The sequence below is a fragment of the Sporothrix brasiliensis genome (genome assembly GCF_000820605.1).
Source record: "Sporothrix brasiliensis 5110 chromosome Unknown Cont19, whole genome shotgun sequence".
Lineage (NCBI taxonomy): Eukaryota > Fungi > Ascomycota > Sordariomycetes > Ophiostomatales > Ophiostomataceae > Sporothrix > Sporothrix brasiliensis.
In genome coordinates, this window is record NW_024467138.1 from 2147251 (window position 1) to 2165893 (window position 18643).

Below are 18643 nucleotides of genomic sequence, written 5' to 3' on the forward strand. Positions count from 1 at the left end.
TGCTCGCTGAAACCTCAAATTTACGAATCGGTAGATTTTGAACGACACATCTCACAAACTAATCGATTTGGTAGCTTGTTTTTGGTATTATTAACATTGTTGATTTTAGTTCATTTCCTATATCACTATCTGCATACTTCTTTTTGGTATTCTGATTCGTTTGAATTTGCTTAATTCGTTCTATTTTCTCTCTGCATTAGATGGTCATTTAAAAAGATATGGAGCGGCTGCACCCGCATTACGCAAGAATCTCATCAGCGCCCTATAGTCTAATTTTGGGCGCCAAGCCTTGTTACATTCATTATATCGCTGCATAATGCAACCACGTTTGATTTTGCTGCCTTTCACTTGGTGAAGCTTTCAGACACTTATGCGTGACCTATTTTCTTGCATTGTCTAATTATATCTCGAGCTGTTTTACCACCCTTTACACGCAAACTTGGGCAACCCTATATCGTTTTAAACAATGGCCCAAGCCAAGTAAATGACTTATGTTGCCAATTTCAAAGTGAATCAAATAAAAGTCCGCACCACAATAAATTGGAAAGCCCCCATTAGGTTTAGATTAAATCAAAATGGTCTTCGACGGAGCCCCAGCGAGGGAGCTCCTCGGCACTCGACGGCACCTGCACACACGAACTGACAATCGTAATTCTCAGTCCGGACACATCTCCAGGCGCAACGACCACACCATCAGTCTTGACGATGCCGTAGTGCAGGTTTTTGAAAAGATACGGCTCAACATCTTTGGGTTCAAGACTTGCCAACTCCCCATTGCCAACTTTTTGTGCTAAAGCCGAGGTGAGCGGGATGGTGCCGGACGTGTGGCCAGCACTTATGTCCATACCAGCCATGGCACCTGCTGGAGATGCGAACACGCTCATCGTTCCGACAAGGTTGGACGCATAGGACCACATCGTTGTGTCAGGAGGCACGTCCCCCAGGAACAGGTCGATGAAGAAAGTGCTGTTGAGAGCCTGTTTCTTGGCGTGGATATTGGCCACCCATTCACGGTATTCATTGTCCACGACGACCGACGGTGGAGGGCGTTTGATCTCTGTGATGGTCCAGGGGCGTAGGTGGATATCGTGACCAGTATGGTGGTCTTTTGATCGCCCATCAACCCATGTTCCGTGCGGAGCAACGACACCTTTCTTCGATCTCCGAATGGATCTCTTCGCGTTGCTGTTTTGGCCAATAGGTCCAAGAGATGCAGGGCTGGATGAGCTATACAAACGATTGATTAATACGGCTGCTTGCGCTTGTGCCGTAGTGTTTTTGGTCACCAAACTTTCATGTGGAATCTCCACCATGTCCTCATAGGTATATCCAAACACGGCCATATCTCGGACATCGTCCGACGTCCAGAAAGTGCCGTTATGTGCCTTGTAGAATGGAGTTAGAGGTGTTTGCGAGTCTTGAATGTCACCTTGCGCTGTAGTATAGCTGGCGAGGGTAGATGGTGTCGGGACAATCCAAGAGTCTGGGTTTAAGATCTGCCACAAGGCAAAAACACGGTCGACCATGGCATGGTGTAAGAAGAATATGGGATCGAAAGCGGAAAAGGGGATCCACGCCATGTGCCCCTGAAGGCCGGTGAGTGTGTGGATGGTATCGTGAAGAGACTCGAGCGAATCATACTTGCCACTAGATGATGTCGGAATCCAAGCCTCGTTACTGAATGTGCTGTAGTTTTGGTAGTTCGAGAACAAGTTGTACAGCCGCTGCTGGATGGATGGAAAGTTTTGGTTAAGGGCTAGAGAGACTGCAGTGTTGTTAGACCCAGCCGAGGAGTCTTGAGCCGTGGGCGCCCGTACGGTCGTCAGCCACAAATCGTACTGACAGCCGTTGGATTAGTCTAGTGTCCATAGAAAGCAAAATAGCAGAAGTAGAATGAGGCCTATGTATAAATAGGCACGTACCGGTGCCTCGATAAACATCGTGGTGTTCAAAGGTTTGAAAAGGTACGTATACAGGGGATTAGCGATGCGCTGGATGCCATTCGGTCCAGATGCGTTGATAAATGGACTGCCTCCGACGCTTAATGGGAGCACACTTTCGCCTGCGGGCGGCTGGGTCGCCCAGTCCATATACGGAATTCGAAAATTCATGGCGGCCGTCTGATAACGGTCGCGTTCGTCGTCGTCTAAATAAAGTGAGGCAATATATTCAATCAACGAGAAGAGAATTTGCTATTCCAATGGTTAGAGAGATACTTCTGTCAGATGCGTTTTGTGAGAGACCAACAGCTCCTAGTTACTCACCTCGTAGAGAGCAAGATACGGACGGTGCCAAGTTAGAAAGAGCTCCGAGACGTGCGTGCAATAGCCGGTATTCTCGCTGCCAGGACTGGGTGCAACGCCGTTCCACTCGATCCATGGCACACCGTGGATTCCTTTGCAGTGCATCAGAATTTTAGCGAATTTTCCAACAGATATCAAGTTGGACGCCAGGCAAAAGATACGACGAGATGGAATACCGACCAGCAATCTGATAGTACGAGAGTAAGTGTGATTGGTCCACGTACTGCATCATGTTGAGACCAAGGATGTACAGCGTCCAAATATCTGTATTCTTCTCCATCTGCCGTATTTCCTGCCGGGGGGGTAGCGTGCCATTGCGGTCGCCAGCGAGGGCCCCGACAACAAAAGGCGTCTCTGCATCGTATGGCGAACCAAAAGAACGCCGGGAAAGATGCTCAGCCACGTCGAAACCATAGTCGTATGCGTTGGCGGCGACTCGTGGTAGAAGACAACTGAAAAGAATGTAGGAAATGGCGAGGAGCCTGGCGGCCGAGAGTGGCCAGGCTGCGGACAAGTATCGCATGCCTCTGTCAAGAACGAGAAATGTATATACAACAAAGAAAGCGACGGCAAAATCAAAAGCTGTTGACATGCGGATGGTGTTCAAAGAGGAGAGATTTCTGAGCAACAAATGGTTGAAGTGACACTTGGTTTACTCTAACATAAAATAAATACGAAATAGGGAGGGAGCGTGGGATGCCTATTATGGCGGTATTCTAAGGAAGGAGCATAAAGGAAAGTATTCAAAAGGAAGGAGCGACCGCGAACTTGGACGCAGTCCACGTAGCTCACCGAGAAAGGAAAGAACGAAGGGAAATGAGCGCAAGTCGAAAAGAGCGTATGGTAAATTGCGCGACAGAGCGAGAGGACTGGCAAATGGGTGAATGAGTGACACGGCAGCTTAGAAGCGACTAAGTGAGGCAGATGTCGAGACAGGCCGATATTCTGAAGGCAGGCTATATATACATCGAGATGACCTATTGCTTGCCAACCAAAAGCAGCCAGCAACAAATGGAGACAGGTCTAGCCGGAATGAATAAGACAGCCTCATTCAAAAAGTTTTTTGGAAACAAGATTTCATTTCCCTGGTCAGAGCTTGACGAGAAACCGGACGGGAACCGGGGAGAAGATACGAGAAGAAAGGAGGGGTGTACCAGACAGGCCAGGTGAAAATATGGGCGGCAAACAGCACACAGAAGAAACTCTGTCTCTGGATGGGACCCAAGTCTCGCCCAAAATTACGCGTTTCTGAAGGTGGATCGTCACTGTCGCATGGACGCCAGGCGATACAAGACACGAGGTACAGGTGCCAAAGGGACGTCTCGTCCGGAAGAGAGCGAAGGTGACGGTGGAGGGGAGGGTGAGGAAACCGAAAACAAGAAGAAAACAAACGGAAGGCATTTGTTTGATTAATATTTCTAGCAAGGGACCAGGAGCCAGAAGGTACGAAAATGTGGAAAGATGCTCCCGGCGGGAGTATCTGCCCAGGATCACTTGCTACCTTTGCGGAATACATTAAAGATTCCTTTTCGTGTCGTTGTTGTGCAACACCAAGACACGATCTCAGGACGACGCGTTTTTGTAGTTTTCTTCTTTCTCTTCAGCCCTTATCGGGCATGCCCGGAGTTCTGAATGGAGGACCGTTGTCCTATCACCCTTACGTTCGTCTGATCTTTCTGGTGTTCTCTCGGGATCTGGTGAGAGTTGAAGATGGCTTGTTTGGGTGATACCAATATCTCATACCTGCACGCAACCAGTTATTTACGGACAAAGGAGTAGCGGTACATTAAGATTGGTGTCGGCATAAAAGCAAGCTAATACAAAGACACATTTTTGAGAATGAAGCAGACCGGCTCGGCTGTCACGGCTCTGGCTGCGACAAAACGTACGGCTACCTGCATGTTCTGTCCTCCGTTGCATCCCAATCCTGGGCCAGGAGCTGTAGAAGCATCTGTTGGAACTTTGAGCCATACCCTTGTACCACAGGGCACGACATGCCTGTTTGTCCTCCTCCAATTTGCCGAGAAAAAGAGACACTGGTTGGTGATCTAGAACAGAGACGGGAAAAGTTGCAGACGGCTTCAAGAGAAGAAGAGGGAAATGCATGAAGAAATAGAGAAGGAATGCTTGACGGGCCCCGAGGGGCCTACGATACGACATATTGCACCCGGATCAAAGGGAAAGAGAGTTTGGCAAAGCAACAATGACATCGAGGAGGCTATTTATAGTCATTATGAGCAAGAAACTCAAATAGATAATATACTATCATGGGAATAATGCAACACTGTGCTCTATGTACATATGACAAAAATGTGGCAAGAAAATGATACAGAAAAAAATTGAATATGAAAACGCCACCCGATTCGTCGTCAGTTTGTTGTTGACATATGCCACCAAGCATCATGGTTTTGATACCTTCATCCCCCCACCTCCATTCGCTACTTAGTATCACCGCTTACTGACCAGAGGCAGCCGCTGTCAACTCCTGCAGCTGCGTGCCGTCCCATTGGGCAGGCCGCAGAGGACCGCGACGCGGCGCATCCTTAGGATCGACGCGGTACTTGAGCTTCACGCCCATGGCTGCAAGCTCCACGTCCAGGTACTTCAGCGCGCCGGGCACAACGACTTGCGTGGTATCGGTGCCGCCCACCCATTGCACGCCGTGTCCGTCCTCCCAGATCTCCTCGCGCGCCAGGCGGTCCATCAGCGCCAGCGTCTCCTTGGTGGGCTTGCCATCGGTGCCGCTCTTTCGGGCGACCTCGACCAGCTCCTCGAGATCCTCGACACGCGACGCGCAGCGGCGACAGCGCACCGTGTTGATGGCCTTGCGCTTGCCGACAAACGGCGATACGGTCGGCTGCACCGACAAGAACGAGCCGCACGTGCGGCAGATCCATGTGCGCGAGTAGTCGGAGCAGTTGAGCAGGCGGTCCTGCAGCAAAAAGGCCGTGCCGTGCGCCAACAGCGCATCGCGCTCCATCTCACCGACACGGATACCACCACCACGCTTACGACCTTTGATAGGTTGGCCGGTGGTCGCAACGACAGGACCCGTGGTACGCACCTGGTACTTGTCGTTGACCATGTGGCGCAGACGCTGATAGTAGACAACACCCACGTAAATGTCGGCGGCGAGCTCCTCACCCGTAATGCCCGAGTACATCGGCTCGTTGCCGTGGTAGTTGAAGCCAGCCTTCATCAGCTGGTGGCCAAAGTAGTCGCCTGCCGTGTTCTCCTCGTCGAACTGGAACGGCGTCGAGTCCTGGGCCAGGCCATGCAGGGCGCCCGCCTTGCCGGCCAGCGACTCGATAAACATGCCAATGGTCATGCGCGACGGGAAAGCATGGGGATTGATGATGACGTCGGGCTGGATGCCGGACTCGGAGAAGGGCATGTCGGTGGATGGCCACTTTTGCGACATGACACCCTTTTGTCCGTGACGCGACGAGAACTTGTCGCCGATGATGGGCAGGCGGGGTACGCGCAGCTTGATGGAGATGGTCTGGTTCGGCTCGTTGCCGTTCTCGTTGCCAATAATACGTACCTCCTCGACGTAGGCCTCTTCGCTGTCTTTGTACTTCTCGTAGTGGGTCTGGCCGTCGCGGTTGACGAGCGCACCGCTGTAGTCGGCCGACACTGTGTGCCAGGCACACAGCGCATCGCCCTCCTTGACCTTGAGCCCGACGTACGGCAGGCCGTCGTCGTCGAGCATGGCACGCGACGGGCCGCTAACAAAGGCGCCGGGGGCAAAACCAAACATCTTCGTCACGTGCTTAGCGGTGCGAGTCCTGGTATCCTCCTTGAGGGTAATCTTTTTGGTCTTGTAAATGGAGCCGTAGCCGAAGCCGCGGTCGAGCGCCGACTTGTTGATAATCATACCGTCGTCCATGTCGTAGCCCGTGTACGAGATGACAGCGACGACCGCGTTCGCGCCGTTCGGGAAGTTGTCGAATCCGTATGCGTTGTGGAGCGGTGCGCGCACGACGGGTGTCTGGCCCGTTTGGATGCGGTAGGTCTTGTTGTCTGTGCGGTAGCGGAGGGCCGTGCCAGGCGTGCCCATCGTTTGCTTACCCATCTGGCACTGGTACATGTTTCTGGGGGACTGGTTGAAGTCGGAGAAGGGCGTCATGTTGGCGAGGATGGAGAGCATGTTGGTCGGGTGCAGTTCGACATGTGTAGTCTTGCCAGAGATGATCTCGGGCTCGGTGACGGCAATCGACATGTACACCTGTTCATGCGGGCCGACAAAGTCGTCCTGGTCGGTGGGCAGGTACTTGACGGGGCGTACCATGCGAGACGGAGTCGAGGACATGTAGACCCCTGGATACGAGCCAGAGTTGGACTGCGGGACATAGCCGATCTCGAGCTCGACTGGCACGTTGTTCTTGCCCTGGACCTTCCAGTAGCGGATGGTGTCAGCCAGGCGCTTGGCCTCCTTGGGCGAGCACCAGCCAAGGACCTTGCCGTCCAGCATGACGACAACGCTCTCGTCCGTGGCGGCAGACGACGTCTCGACCACGCCCAGCTCGGCGGCGAGCCGCGGCACCGCCGAGGCGTCGACAGCTTTAGTCATGATCTTGCACTTGTGTGCCAGATGGTTCAGTAGCCCGCAGGGTGAGCCATCGGGGGTGTGCACGGGGCACAGGAAACCCCATGACTCCGGCAGCAGCTTACGCACAGTGGTGGTCTTGAGCTGAGCGAAGAAACTACCACGATGAACCATGCGGAAGTGGCTGATGAAACGCAAAAAGTTGAGCTTTTCAGCGATGACAGTGAAACCTGAGGTTTGCTGCAGGTCCAGACCAGACGGACTCTGCAGGTTTCCGGTGGACAAGAAGTATTCGAGGGAGTTGCCGAGATTTTCGTTGGCACGGCGGAAGATATTGGCAGGGAAGTCCCTTGCGAAGCCCTCCGAGAGCAGGTTGTTTGCTGGTGCCCGTCGCCAGTAAAAGCGCAGAGACTCGCGGAGGTTCACGGACAGGAACTCATCGAGCTTCTCCTTGAGGATCTGGCTGTACAGGAAGCTACCCAGCAGGATCTCCTGGTTCTGGACTGCATCGGGGTTGTCGACGGCACAGTCGCCAGCCACGAGGGCGTACAGCTTGCGGACCATGAAGATCAGCGAGCGGAACTTGTCGGCGTCCTGCGCCTCGGTGACGTTGACATTGCCGAGGTGCACGAGCACAATCTTGCGCAGGAACTCGGTGCCGACGTCGTAGTTGGACATGGTGCTCGGCACTCCCAGGACAATGCGGAACTTTTCGCCCAGATAGGCGCGCGTGGCGGACTTGGTGTACAGGTTGTAGTGCTCGTAAGTGCGCAGCAGCAGCTCGACACGGTCGGTCAAGAAGGTGTTTTCGAGGCCCTTGGAGCCAGCCGAGCCGACAATGGCCTCGAAGATGGCACGGTCGTTGGTCTCCACCAGGGCCTTGAGGATCATCATGACGGGCACGAGATACTCGTTCTTGCGCCAGGAGAAGCGGAAGGTAATGTTACCGTCCTTGAGGTAGTGTAGGACGTTGGTCTGGGAGGTTTCGTCGGGGCGCACAGAGCGCATGATGATGCCAAATGGTGTGTATGAAGCGCCACGGTTCTGAAAGCTGGGCCGGTTGATGGCATGGGGAAAGTTGCGGCGGGTGACCTGCAGCAGACGGATAATCTTCTCGAGGCCGTTGACGATAAAGTAGCCTCCAAGCTCCTCTGACTCCTCCTTGTGGTCGACCAGGGCCGCGGGGGACATGCCCTCCAGGTGGCAGCGGTTCGACTTGACCATGAGAGGCACCTGGCCGAATTCGCGCACAATCTCCTGCGGCTCGCTGTTGTTGATTTGGTACTCGAGGGTCGCTGTGAGGCGGCCGCGGTACGAAACATGGCGCTCTCTGCACTCAGCCGGGAAAATCTCGCGGACCTTGGCAAACTTGTTGCTCGGCGGCACGTAGCAGCGCTGCAGCGAAATATCCTTGTAGCGGATGGAAATCCGGTTGCGCTCTTCGGGGAGCATCGAGTCGTCGCCGTCGAGGAACACCTTGGTGCCGATGTCGGCAATGCTGTGTGCAATGAGGCCCTTCTTGGGCAAGCCGCTGTGCCCATCGCCGTCGGGGAAGATGGCGTTGAAAGACTCGATGTGAGGATCGACGGCCAGCTGGAGCATGGGATAGGCAGTGTGGTCGGTCGGCGGGTTGCGGAAGAGGTTCTCCCGGCGGAGAGTGTTGTACTCGGTGTCCCAGTTCGTATCCGTCTGTTTAGACGCCTGTTTCCGTCGTGCGGTCGCCATGGTGACTGGCGTGTATGATTGACAAACAAGCAAGAAACAAGACGGGGAAAGGCGGAGAGGAGGAGGGAGGGCCGGACGAGGCGAGCGTGCCTGGATTTGTCGTGACGGGGTCAGTGGGATGCAATATGTTCATATACCGTATGCAGAAGAGGTGCCTGTGTGTGGAATATGCGAAATGTGGAAGAAATGTAAGGCAATCGGCCGTCAATTAGGGGTCATCTCTTTGGGCTTTGTTTCGGAGGAGGCTGAGAACGTGAAGCTTTTTCCAGGCGCAGTTCACCAGCAGCATTTCCTGCCGCTGCTTCCCTGGATCAACTTTTTTTTCTTATCGGAAGCATACTTTTTAGCGGGTCATAGGTAGGAAAGAGCCAATGGCCAGAGTGCGATAAAGGCAAATTCACGTGATGTCTAACACGAAGTGTGGGGAAGTCTACGCTTATTAGTAAATCGATGCATTGCCGCTATTGGCCCAGGCTCTTACTATTGATTTCCACCCACTATTTACTTTCGCAGTACTCCCGGATATCTTTCATGTTGATGTTCACTTCTATCATCCCCGCCTTGCTCACGATATTTGCATCCCGTGGCCATATTCTCACCCACTTGTCTACTCTTCCAGAGTTTCAACGAGCCCGGAATGCTCGCCCATTTTCCAAGCGGCAAAAATTAGCATCCTCCTCACACAAACAACCCCCCCCCCTTCTCCTTCTCCTTTTTTTGTTTCTTGTCTCGTTTCATCCGCATTACGTCCTGTTTTCCTGTTTTGTGCCTTTTTTTTTGTTTTGATTTCTCATTTTGTCAATGGCCCTGCACTAAGAATATAATCTAGTTAAGCCGCTCCGTCTCGAATGGTTGCCTCCCTGGTTCGTGCTTTCACAGCCAACCAATGGAAGGCATTGGCCCAGGTCTCGTAAGCGGTCCGCCTCAGCATACTGCTCAAACTGGTCGCCCGAACAGGTCTCTCAAGCAGACTGCACGATACAAAGAAGTGCTATCATTGAGTCTTGCGGCTGCACACCCTGCGACCACTCGCGCCGTTTGGTGTGTCCTCCCCCCCCCCTCGCCCTCTCTCTCTCTATCTCTCTCAACCAACCTGTCGCGCAGACCACGCGTGCCATCCTGTGCGGCTTATTTGGACAAATGCGAATTCCCCGGTTTCCGGTGGATTTCATTAGGCTGCAATGCATGGCCTCTGCATACACAGTACACGACCAGGCCCTCTCGTTGGTTGCAGCTTCGTGGAGATGATCCGCCAATAGAACAGCAGCTATTCAGCCTCGCCTATCAACATTTTTACCTTTCACCGGTCTCACCACCGCATCCGCCGTCCACCGTTGCTTTGCCTGTTGGCCGTTTTGCACAACCCGATGCGCGAATACCAAAATTTGTTAAATTGTGTCAACACACCAGTGCCAGTTTGTTGATTTCGCCACGGCGGTTGAGCCGCGGCGGTCGGTTGTTGTTTATTTCGAGTTACTTCTATTTCCGGACAAAGCACTGCAGCCCGTGTCTTTCGTACTGTTATATTTTAACCACTGGCACATGCAAACCCCGAGTAAGTCCTTACAGGGCTGGCTCCGGCTTGTCCTCTTGCTCCAAGACCCATTGGCTGCTCAGCCGGGTGACCAGGCCCACTGGACACACAGGCCGCCCAATTATTTACTGCATTGTAGCATATGTTTCAACAGCCCATATCGCAACATCACGTATAGAGGAATCTCTCTCGATAGTGTAATACTCTCTCTTGATCGAAAGTTTTAAAATGTACTCCGCGACGCGCTAAAGGGTCGGGCCCTGCTGCCTGATTTGGCCCGGCCCTCGAGACCAGGCCGCTTCTCCTGCGGCCGACACACGGTGTGCTTCAGTGTTGCAGTCAGGCGAGGTGAAAGAGGGTAAAGAGGGTAAAAAGCAGAAGCGAAGGACAGAGCGGGTTTGGGAGTTAGCAAAACAAGGGAGACATGCGGAAAATAACAACCAAAAATAACACAAGATAAGTAAAAGGCTGTTGGTTGTGTATAACCCAAGATACGTAAAAGGCTGTTGGTTGTGTATCGCGTGCTCGGCTCCCTCCTGTAAATCGACATATTTAAGCTGGTTCGTGGCCCTTTCCTGTTCATAATCTACTTTCAAGACTCTGCATAAATAGAAAACCCCCAACGAAAACAACGGGCAACCCTCCTCACAAGGTCGAACAGTCTGTTCACCTGCACCTGCCTGCCAGAGAGTATTATCCTCCTTGTCAATTTTGAGCTCTACGCCTTTCCCTTTCCGTCACCCACGTCTCGTCACACTCTCCTCGTCTCCTGCGGTCTCTGCGACAGCTTCTGCTGCTACTTCTACTGCCGTTGCACGCTGCACGCTGCATGCACGCATGCACGCATGCACACATCGCCCACGGTAGAAGTGACAGGCACCGTTGGGTGCAATTCCGTACCTCTTCACCCTGTCGCCTTGTCCCATTCATCACTCCATTATTTCCCACAGACCCCGGTCCACCGATCGACTCGGCGTCCAGACATCCATCCCGCGTCGGGCAGTTTCCAGCTTCTCGCTGTCCTTGTTTCTCGTTCCTTCCTTTTCGTTTCTTACCAGCTGATCCTTGATGCCGGAATATTGACAATTTCTTCGTCTTTAGCGTCCCGTCATTGTCTTGATTTTCTTCGTATTCCTTCCTCTGCCCCTCTCGCCTTTATTGTCGTGGCGTTGTTTCGTTTTCCATCTCGCGTGTGCAAATAACATTGCCTCAACCCTGGCCAATATCGTTCACAAAACCCAATATCTAAACGCCTACGAGAACGACAGGGCTTTCGACCCCGGGCTCGTCTGAGAAAGACTGGGAATAGAACAGAGCTCGGGCCCCACGGCACACCTTGCACAACCCATCTTGAATTCTGACACCAGTGTCATCTGGTTGTGCTTGTTTCCCCGCGGGTGTCTGCACAGCTGCTAGCCCCCGGTCGGTTTCGCTTCTCCATCTTCTTTGCGTTGCCGTTGATCATTTCGTCTCTCTTTTCGTTTTATTTTCGTTTTATTTTCTTGTTTTCTCCGTGGGCTTCTGACCTTGCCGTCCGCGACAACATCTCAGGGTGCCCCGGTATGCCCCGGTAAGTTGCCCGGTGATCCGTTGCTATTCTCAGACTGTAGCCGCTGTGAAATGGGCATCCGAGCTGGAAGCGGCTATGACAAGACTCAAGGGTACAAGACGCTCACATGTTGAAATGAGACGTGACAACATTTGGTACCAAAAAAAGAAAAGAAAAAAAAAATAACAAAACTCGAAGCGACCAATGCTTAGCTTCTTAGGCGTGTCAACTTACAGCCTGCATCACTAACAACAAATAGTGTGCCGTAGCTCCTCCAGCTGTCGTCTGCAAGCACTCCAGAGAGTCCAGGCACACCCAATTCCTGTACTCGCTCATTCTCAGCCTCTTTACCTAAATATATGGTATTACGGAGTGCATATCACATCCGCAACGCCAACGCCCGCACTGGCGTAGATGCGCTAAGTGGAGACCATACACTCTTTGCTCCTTCCTCGATTACCTTCGTCACCCACCTCCCCGGCGTCACCTTCCATCCCTATCTCGCTCGCACGCGCCACCTGCGCAGCCGCCAACGCCGCACCGATCACACACTCGTCTTTGACCTCGTCCCGAGACCGTTCTTGCCTCTTTCGCTCACCTTTTCATACACACAGCCTCCACCTTTGCGCCTGCCTTTTCTCGACATTCCTTCCTCTGCCTCGCTTCCCTCGCGCCGTGCGCGGCTGGCCCCCTTCCCCTCCTCCGACTACAAACAGCCGCCCACATCCTAGGCCACGACCCCAACCGGCGCTTCCCCAAATCGAGGTCAACAGTCAACTGAGCCGCCATTCCCGTCCCTGGTCACTCTTGCCTTGGTTATCTTTTGCGGACAGCTAGGGCTACCTTCTGCTTTCTCATACTTAAACAGGCCCTTCGTCGTGTCTTCAGCCTGGCCGGTTCTGCAACACTTCTGCCTCCCTTCGCCATCTTTTCCTCGGAGCTCTCTCAGCTCCAAAGGCGAGACTTCGAGCCACTCCCTCCGTTCTCATAGGCTTTTGCTTTTCCATCCCGCCCCCGTCCTGCTCCGACAGCCACCTGGTACCTCGCCGCTGCTAACCGACTTGCGCCAACATCTTATACCCCTAACCTCTCGGTGCCTGCCGACTCTCTCCTCGGCCAAGACTCGTCTGGGCTACGTCGCTTGCTTCGCAGTCTTTCTCCAGACACACGCGCCTGTCGCAAAGAACGCCCACACCGCGACGCTGGCAGTCATGGCGGCGATCATAAGGAAGGTGTACGAGTGGTGGTTAAGGACGTTTTGGTAGGTACCCGCTTACCCCTCCTCGTCCATCTGTGTACAGCTCGAGAGCTGGTCAGTTGCGCTGCCGTGCAGCGGCGCAACTGTGCAACCCGCCAGCAGCTCAGGTTCATGCGCTGAACCTGGAGTCGTTCTGCTTCTGACCACGCCACCGCTGCCTGGAATGAATTTTTGTCAACTAACCGCACGGACTTCTGCTTCTTTGATCCAGGGCTATGGAAATGGACGTCACCATGCTTGGTCTCCAAAATGCAGGCAAAACGTGCCTGCTAAACGTATTATCGGTATGACGTCTCGTTTCTCGTCGCTCGTCTCGCGCCCCGAACCCTGTTCCTAGCTCTTGCCAACCTCTTTGTCTCCTCCTCCCCTCCTGCCCCACCAGGGGTCTCGCCCCGTAAGGAGCGAATCTAGACGTCTGCTAACGCGAGCCTTGTCAACTAGGGTGGTGACTTCACCTACGAGTAAGTCGTCAGTCGTCCTTTCAGCCTCCAGCGTTTCTCGCAGCCGGCAAGCGCTGTGTCTTGTTTTGTTCCAGTCCTGATTGATGTCATCTCCACAGTACCATCCCCACGATCGGCTTCAACATGAAGCGGGTTCAGAAAAACAACGTTTCCATAAAGTGCTGGGACATAGGGGGCCAGCCTCGGTTCCGGCCGATGTGGGAGCGATACTGCCGTGGCGTCAACGCTATTCTCTTTGTTGTTGATATTGCCGACGTCGAGAAGCTCCAGGCTGCACGGGAGGAGCTGCATTCCATTATGGAGCAAGAGTCGCTCGAGGGGATCCCCCTTTTGGTGCTCGGCAATAAATCCGATCTCGAGGTAAAAGTTTCCGTCGACGAGCTTATCGATGCGCTGGACCTCAAGGGCATCGACCACCGTGAGGTCTCTTGCTATGGCATCAGTGCCAAAGAGGAGACAAATTTGGAAGCCGTTCTTTCTTGGTTGGTGAAGCGCGCAAACGAGTTGCAAAGATAAAGTGCTGCGAAGGAACATGTCACCTCCAGTGTCGATGGCCATCTGTTGACTTCGCATCCTTTCTTCTCGTTGCTCTGTCGGCTGTCATTTTTTTGTTGCCGCTGTGTTTTATGCAATGCTATTTTAAGCCACTTGTGTTCACTTGTTTTTCATCTTGCCGTATGCACTATTTCTTTTGTTTTTTTCTGCTTCCCAGGCGCCCGCAAGTCTTTTCTTGGCCGAACAAAGGCTGCCATGGCTTGTTTTGAATGCCAACTGCCGCTTTCGTCTTTCTTGTTTCGATATTTGTTGTTTGTATCCCGGCTTCATACTGCGCTTGTCTTTTTCCCTTGGTTTTTCCCCCGATCCCCCCGATCTTACCCTGTTTGTGCATGTATCGTTCTTTCGCGGTTCCCTTTTGGTTTATGTCTTGTCCTGTTTTGTTATTACCACTGTGTGCCTGCTCTATTATTCAAACCCGCCTCCATGATGACACGAAGATGTCCAAGGATAAAAAAAGACACCTCCATTTGGCCGGCAACGACCGATAATATATTCAGTTTCCACATGCTTTTCATATCACTTGCGAATCAGCTTGGGACCATGATACGTACGCTATGACCGGATAGTTGTATCGGTCCTCTCGTGCGGTTGTTGGAAGCCTCGTCAAGGCCGGAACTAAGTGTGTTCTCGTTGGAAATAATACAAGCGGGCCAAGGAAGGCGAACCAAGGGATCATAAGGTATAGCATCGTCAAGTCGCCGCCGTGTCTTTATATATGTGTGTGTTTCCCGCGAAATGTTGGTGCAAATCTAACCTAGAGTACAACAGAAGTGCGGTCTCAAACAAAGCCAATGTAGTCGTGCCACTTTGCAGAATATGCATGATACGTGGGTGGCTTTGTGCTTCGTAAATGCAAGTCTATTTTTGGGTGTCTTTGTCGACCGCCTTTCGGCCTCACAAAGTCTCCATTCAATTAATATACCATGCAACTCTATGCACAACCAGTCAGCCCTCTTTTTGGGGAGAGTGCCAACGCATCGCTGCATCGTACGGGGAGCAGGTATGGGGCACTGACTCGAAGCACACAAGCGATGGCCTTGAATTGAACCAGATGCGCTCATTTAAATTCACTCATAGAGGTTTTTTTTAATGTATGAAAACAATGACAATCGGCAAATAAATACACATAAAATATAAAAGCATAAAAATACCAAAAATATCACAAGTATAATCACCACTTTAATGCTGTCATTGACGCGCCTCCAATACACGGCAGACTCAACCCAAAACGCATGAGGTGTTACTGCCACTGAACATGATGAAGGCAGGAAATTGTGCCAAGCCGAACACAAGTAGGTATTTTTCGAAGTCTACATTGATATTGATCGATTGATAGTATTAGATATAACGTTTTGATCCGCAGCCGTCTCTTCTTGCTTTATTTGGCTTCTGATTTTTTTTAAAAAAGAAAAGAAAAAATCTGTCAAAAACTCAGGAAGCAGAGATGGTTACAACGACTAAACAGTAAAGGTTGGCAGGATCCGGCCGCATAGGAGGCACGCGACAGTTGTTATGAGGGCGTATAATAGATGTCTCGAATATTTTGCATTAATTGCCCTTGCACCTGCCTCGTACAAGCGAGTTCCGTGCTTGTGGCTTAACACCCGCCTTGTCTCTGGCCAGGCTGCACTTGCCAGAAATAGCTGACGCTAGCACAAGAGGGCTGTTCTAAGGGAGCTTTCTTGCGACGAGGCAGGTACCTTCCCAATGACCGCCGCTCCACTCCCCCCGACTGCCGGGTCTTAAGCTGACTAGACGTCTCTCCATTCGCTTTGCATTTCCAAAACACGACCTCTCTTCCCAACACGCGACGCAGCTCTTGGCTCTTCGGCTTGCACACAACACGAAGAGACGAAACGACAGCAACGGCCAATGGGTACTTGCATGCGTTGCAATCACCGCACGTTGGCCTGCTTATTACTCAACTCACAAGAATTGGCTAAGGGGCGCCAGGCACCCGCGAAACCGCCCTGAACGGCCGCTCATCCCAACAGAACTCGATCTTGGCCACAGCTGGCCATCCTCTCCTCCCGTCACATGCCGAGAACTGGCATACGACCTTCGGATCTTGCCGTCGAAACCGAACCTCCGACTCTTTCTCTATCTTGCTCTTATACCACACCTGTTGTCGGCGACGGCTTTTACTGGATTATACATCGTGGACCATGGCGTCCGGGAGTTCCGGACTGTTGGATTTCTGGCTGGTGAAGCTGCTGCAATCGGCCTTCTTCCCACAAAGCCCATACCTGACTGTGCGCATCATATCCGGTGTTTTTGTACGGCTCACCATATTCCTTAATCCCTGTAGTTGTTTCTTGTCTCATTGTCTCTTTCTTTCTTCTTCCTTTTTTTGGAGGCTACAAGGCTAACCATGTTGCTTCTCTAAACAGGCTGCACTTGGCATCGCTTTCGTTTTCCCCATCATCTCCTTGGTCGTCTTTGACGTTTGCCTCTGGATCTGGCGACTCTACTCTGTCAACCGCAATGCTTATCTGCGGCGACAACAACAAGAACAGCACCAGCAGCGGCTGTTGCGAGAACAGCGACATGTGCTGAGGAAGCAGCAGGAGCAGGAGCAGCAAGAACAACACAGATCAAAAACTTCCACAGGAAAACCACCAGCCACATCAAATAGCTGATAGGACGACCTCTCCGAATGGCCACAATCATGGCGTATTTTACATCGCATTCCTTATATCGACGGATCCGGCTCAACCAAGCTGTCGACTGATGTCGCAACAATAATGAACAGAATGCACTGACTGAGTCGGCCGTGTAGGCAGGGCAGTTCAGGACAGCAATCGATGTTTTATTTCTATCATAGCCTTCCTTTTGTCCGTGTCATGATTTTTCATGTGCCCATTTTATCCATTTTTTAATATCTATTCCAGGCGGCGTCATCACTTATGCAATCTGGGAGAGGACCTTGATCAGATCGCTCGTCACACCCATGGCCGTCACCTCACCACCAGCGCCGGCGCCCTGGATGATGAGAGGGTTGCTGCCGTACCGTTTGGTGTGGAAGCTGAAGATGTTGTCGCTGCCCTTAAGCGCGGCGAAGGGATGCGACCGGTCAAACGACTGGAGGCCGACCTTGAGTGTCTGGGTCGTCACATCGACACTGCCCACATATCGCAGAACCTTGCCCTCTTTCTCGGCAGCGGCCTTGAGCTCCTCCATCTGCGAATCAAACTGTGGCAGCTTCTCGAGATACTCGTCGCCGCTGGTCACCGACTCGAGCTCCTTGGGAATTAGGCTCTCCACGGGGAAAGCCGTGGGTGACTCGACAGGCAGACCCGCCAGACGAGCCAAGATGGTTAACTTGCGGGCGACATCCATGCCGTTGAGGTCGTCGCGCGGATCGGGCTCGGTGTAGCCGAGCGCCTTGGCCTTGGAGACCTCAGCGGACCACTTGCCGGCGGCGGCGCCTGAGGGATTGGCGGGCGCAAAGGAGTTGAACAGGAACGACAGAGTACCGCTGAAGATGCCCTCGACCTTGGTGATCTGATCACCGGTGTCGACGAGGTCCTTGACGGTGGAGATGAGCGGCAGGCCGGCACCGCACGAGGCCTCGTGGTAGACCTTGGCGCCCGAGTTGGCTGCCGACGAGAAGATGTCCTGCCAGTGCTTGTACGAGCCGGTAAAGGCCTTCTTGTTGGGCGTCACGATGCTGATACCGCGGCTGAGGATCAGCGGGTAAGCGTCGGCGACATCCTGTGAGCTAGTGTTGTCGACGAGGACGACCTTGGCCGGGGCAGCAGCGAGGTAGTCGGCGAGGGCCGGGATGGCGAGCGGAGTCTGGGTCGAGGCGGCGAGGCTATCAACGGCGCCGGTGATGCTGATGTCGCTGTAGTCCTTACTGTAGACGGCCTTTTTGCTGGTCGTGATGTAGCAGAGGCTGAGGTGGGTAGCTGGGCGGCGAGCGGCGAGATCGGCGAGCTGGCCGAGGAAGCACTTCCCGACACCACCGGCGCCTAGGAGACAAGGGTCGTCATGTTAATACACAATTGCACTTTGGGAGGTCATTAAATGTTCAGCGTGATAAAAAAATCGGGGACTCTCGGTACACCACGACAATCTGGGCGAGGCTGTTCGGAGCATGTCAAAGGCGAGCACTACGACAGCCAAGGCGGGGGAGGGGCAGTACCAATGATTGCAATATACACCCGCTGGGAGGCCATTGTAAGGTTATAAGTCTAGCAGGCGAACGGCCAAAGCTGCAAAGCTGGAATATGCAGTTTTAGGGATGTGAGGGTATTATTCGTGTGTTGGACGAAAGAACAGGCCAAAAAAATAAAGCGACAATAGACTGTCCGTGGTTTGGCAGATGAATTGGATGCGACAGATGCGATAACGGAGCACCTTTTCTTAGTGCAATTTTACTCCGTTTTCACGGGCCATCTCTCTACTCGGTACACTTGTGGCGGCAGTGAAATCTCCGTGTCTGTGGAATCATCATGGTATCTCGTGTAGTCGATAGAGCACCTGCCAAGAACATAGCCACTTGCTAAAAAGTGGGCCCTATGTGTCGGAAGGTGCGAACAGTCCTTAACAAAGACGCCTCAATACGAAGAATTGAGAGTGAGCCAAAGAAATGGATCGGGATTTTGCACTCGTTTTTTTTCCACCAGACTCACGGTAATAGAAGCCACATTAATTCGTAGTATGCCTTGGCTTGGGGCCTTTTGCCTGTGAAAAATTGGTCG

The 18643-nt window shown here is 52.7% G+C and overlaps 3 protein-coding genes across 3 annotated transcripts; 1 reads left to right on the plus strand and 2 right to left on the minus strand.

Moving 5' to 3' along the window:
• Positions 1 to 560: 560 nt before the first annotated feature.
• SPBR_00003 (DNA-directed RNA polymerase 1 subunit beta) lies at positions 561 to 8577 on the minus strand (the record flags this gene model as incomplete). Its single annotated transcript, XM_040758324.1, has 6 exons — positions 561 to 1057; positions 1292 to 1838; positions 1923 to 2192; positions 2265 to 2395; positions 2484 to 2755; positions 4763 to 8577. 6 exons carry the CDS (start codon positions 8575 to 8577, stop codon positions 561 to 563), a joined length of 5532 nt encoding a protein of 1843 aa, XP_040618408.1.
• A 4294-nt stretch (positions 8578 to 12871) lies between these two features.
• SPBR_00824 (Arf/Sar family, other) lies at positions 12872 to 13895 on the plus strand (the record flags this gene model as incomplete). Its single annotated transcript, XM_040759143.1, has 3 exons — positions 12872 to 12921; positions 13301 to 13312; positions 13478 to 13895. 3 exons carry the CDS (start codon positions 12872 to 12874, stop codon positions 13893 to 13895), a joined length of 480 nt encoding a protein of 159 aa, XP_040618409.1.
• Positions 13896 to 16841: 2946 nt separating this feature from the next.
• SPBR_00673 (uncharacterized protein) lies at positions 16842 to 18118 on the minus strand (the record flags this gene model as incomplete). The annotated part of the gene is made up of 2 exons (XM_040758992.1): positions 16842 to 17911; positions 18085 to 18118. The coding sequence occupies 2 exons, from the start codon at positions 18116 to 18118 to the stop codon at positions 16842 to 16844; spliced, it is 1104 nt and encodes a 367-aa protein (XP_040618410.1).
• Between the last annotated feature and the right edge of the window lie 525 nt (positions 18119 to 18643).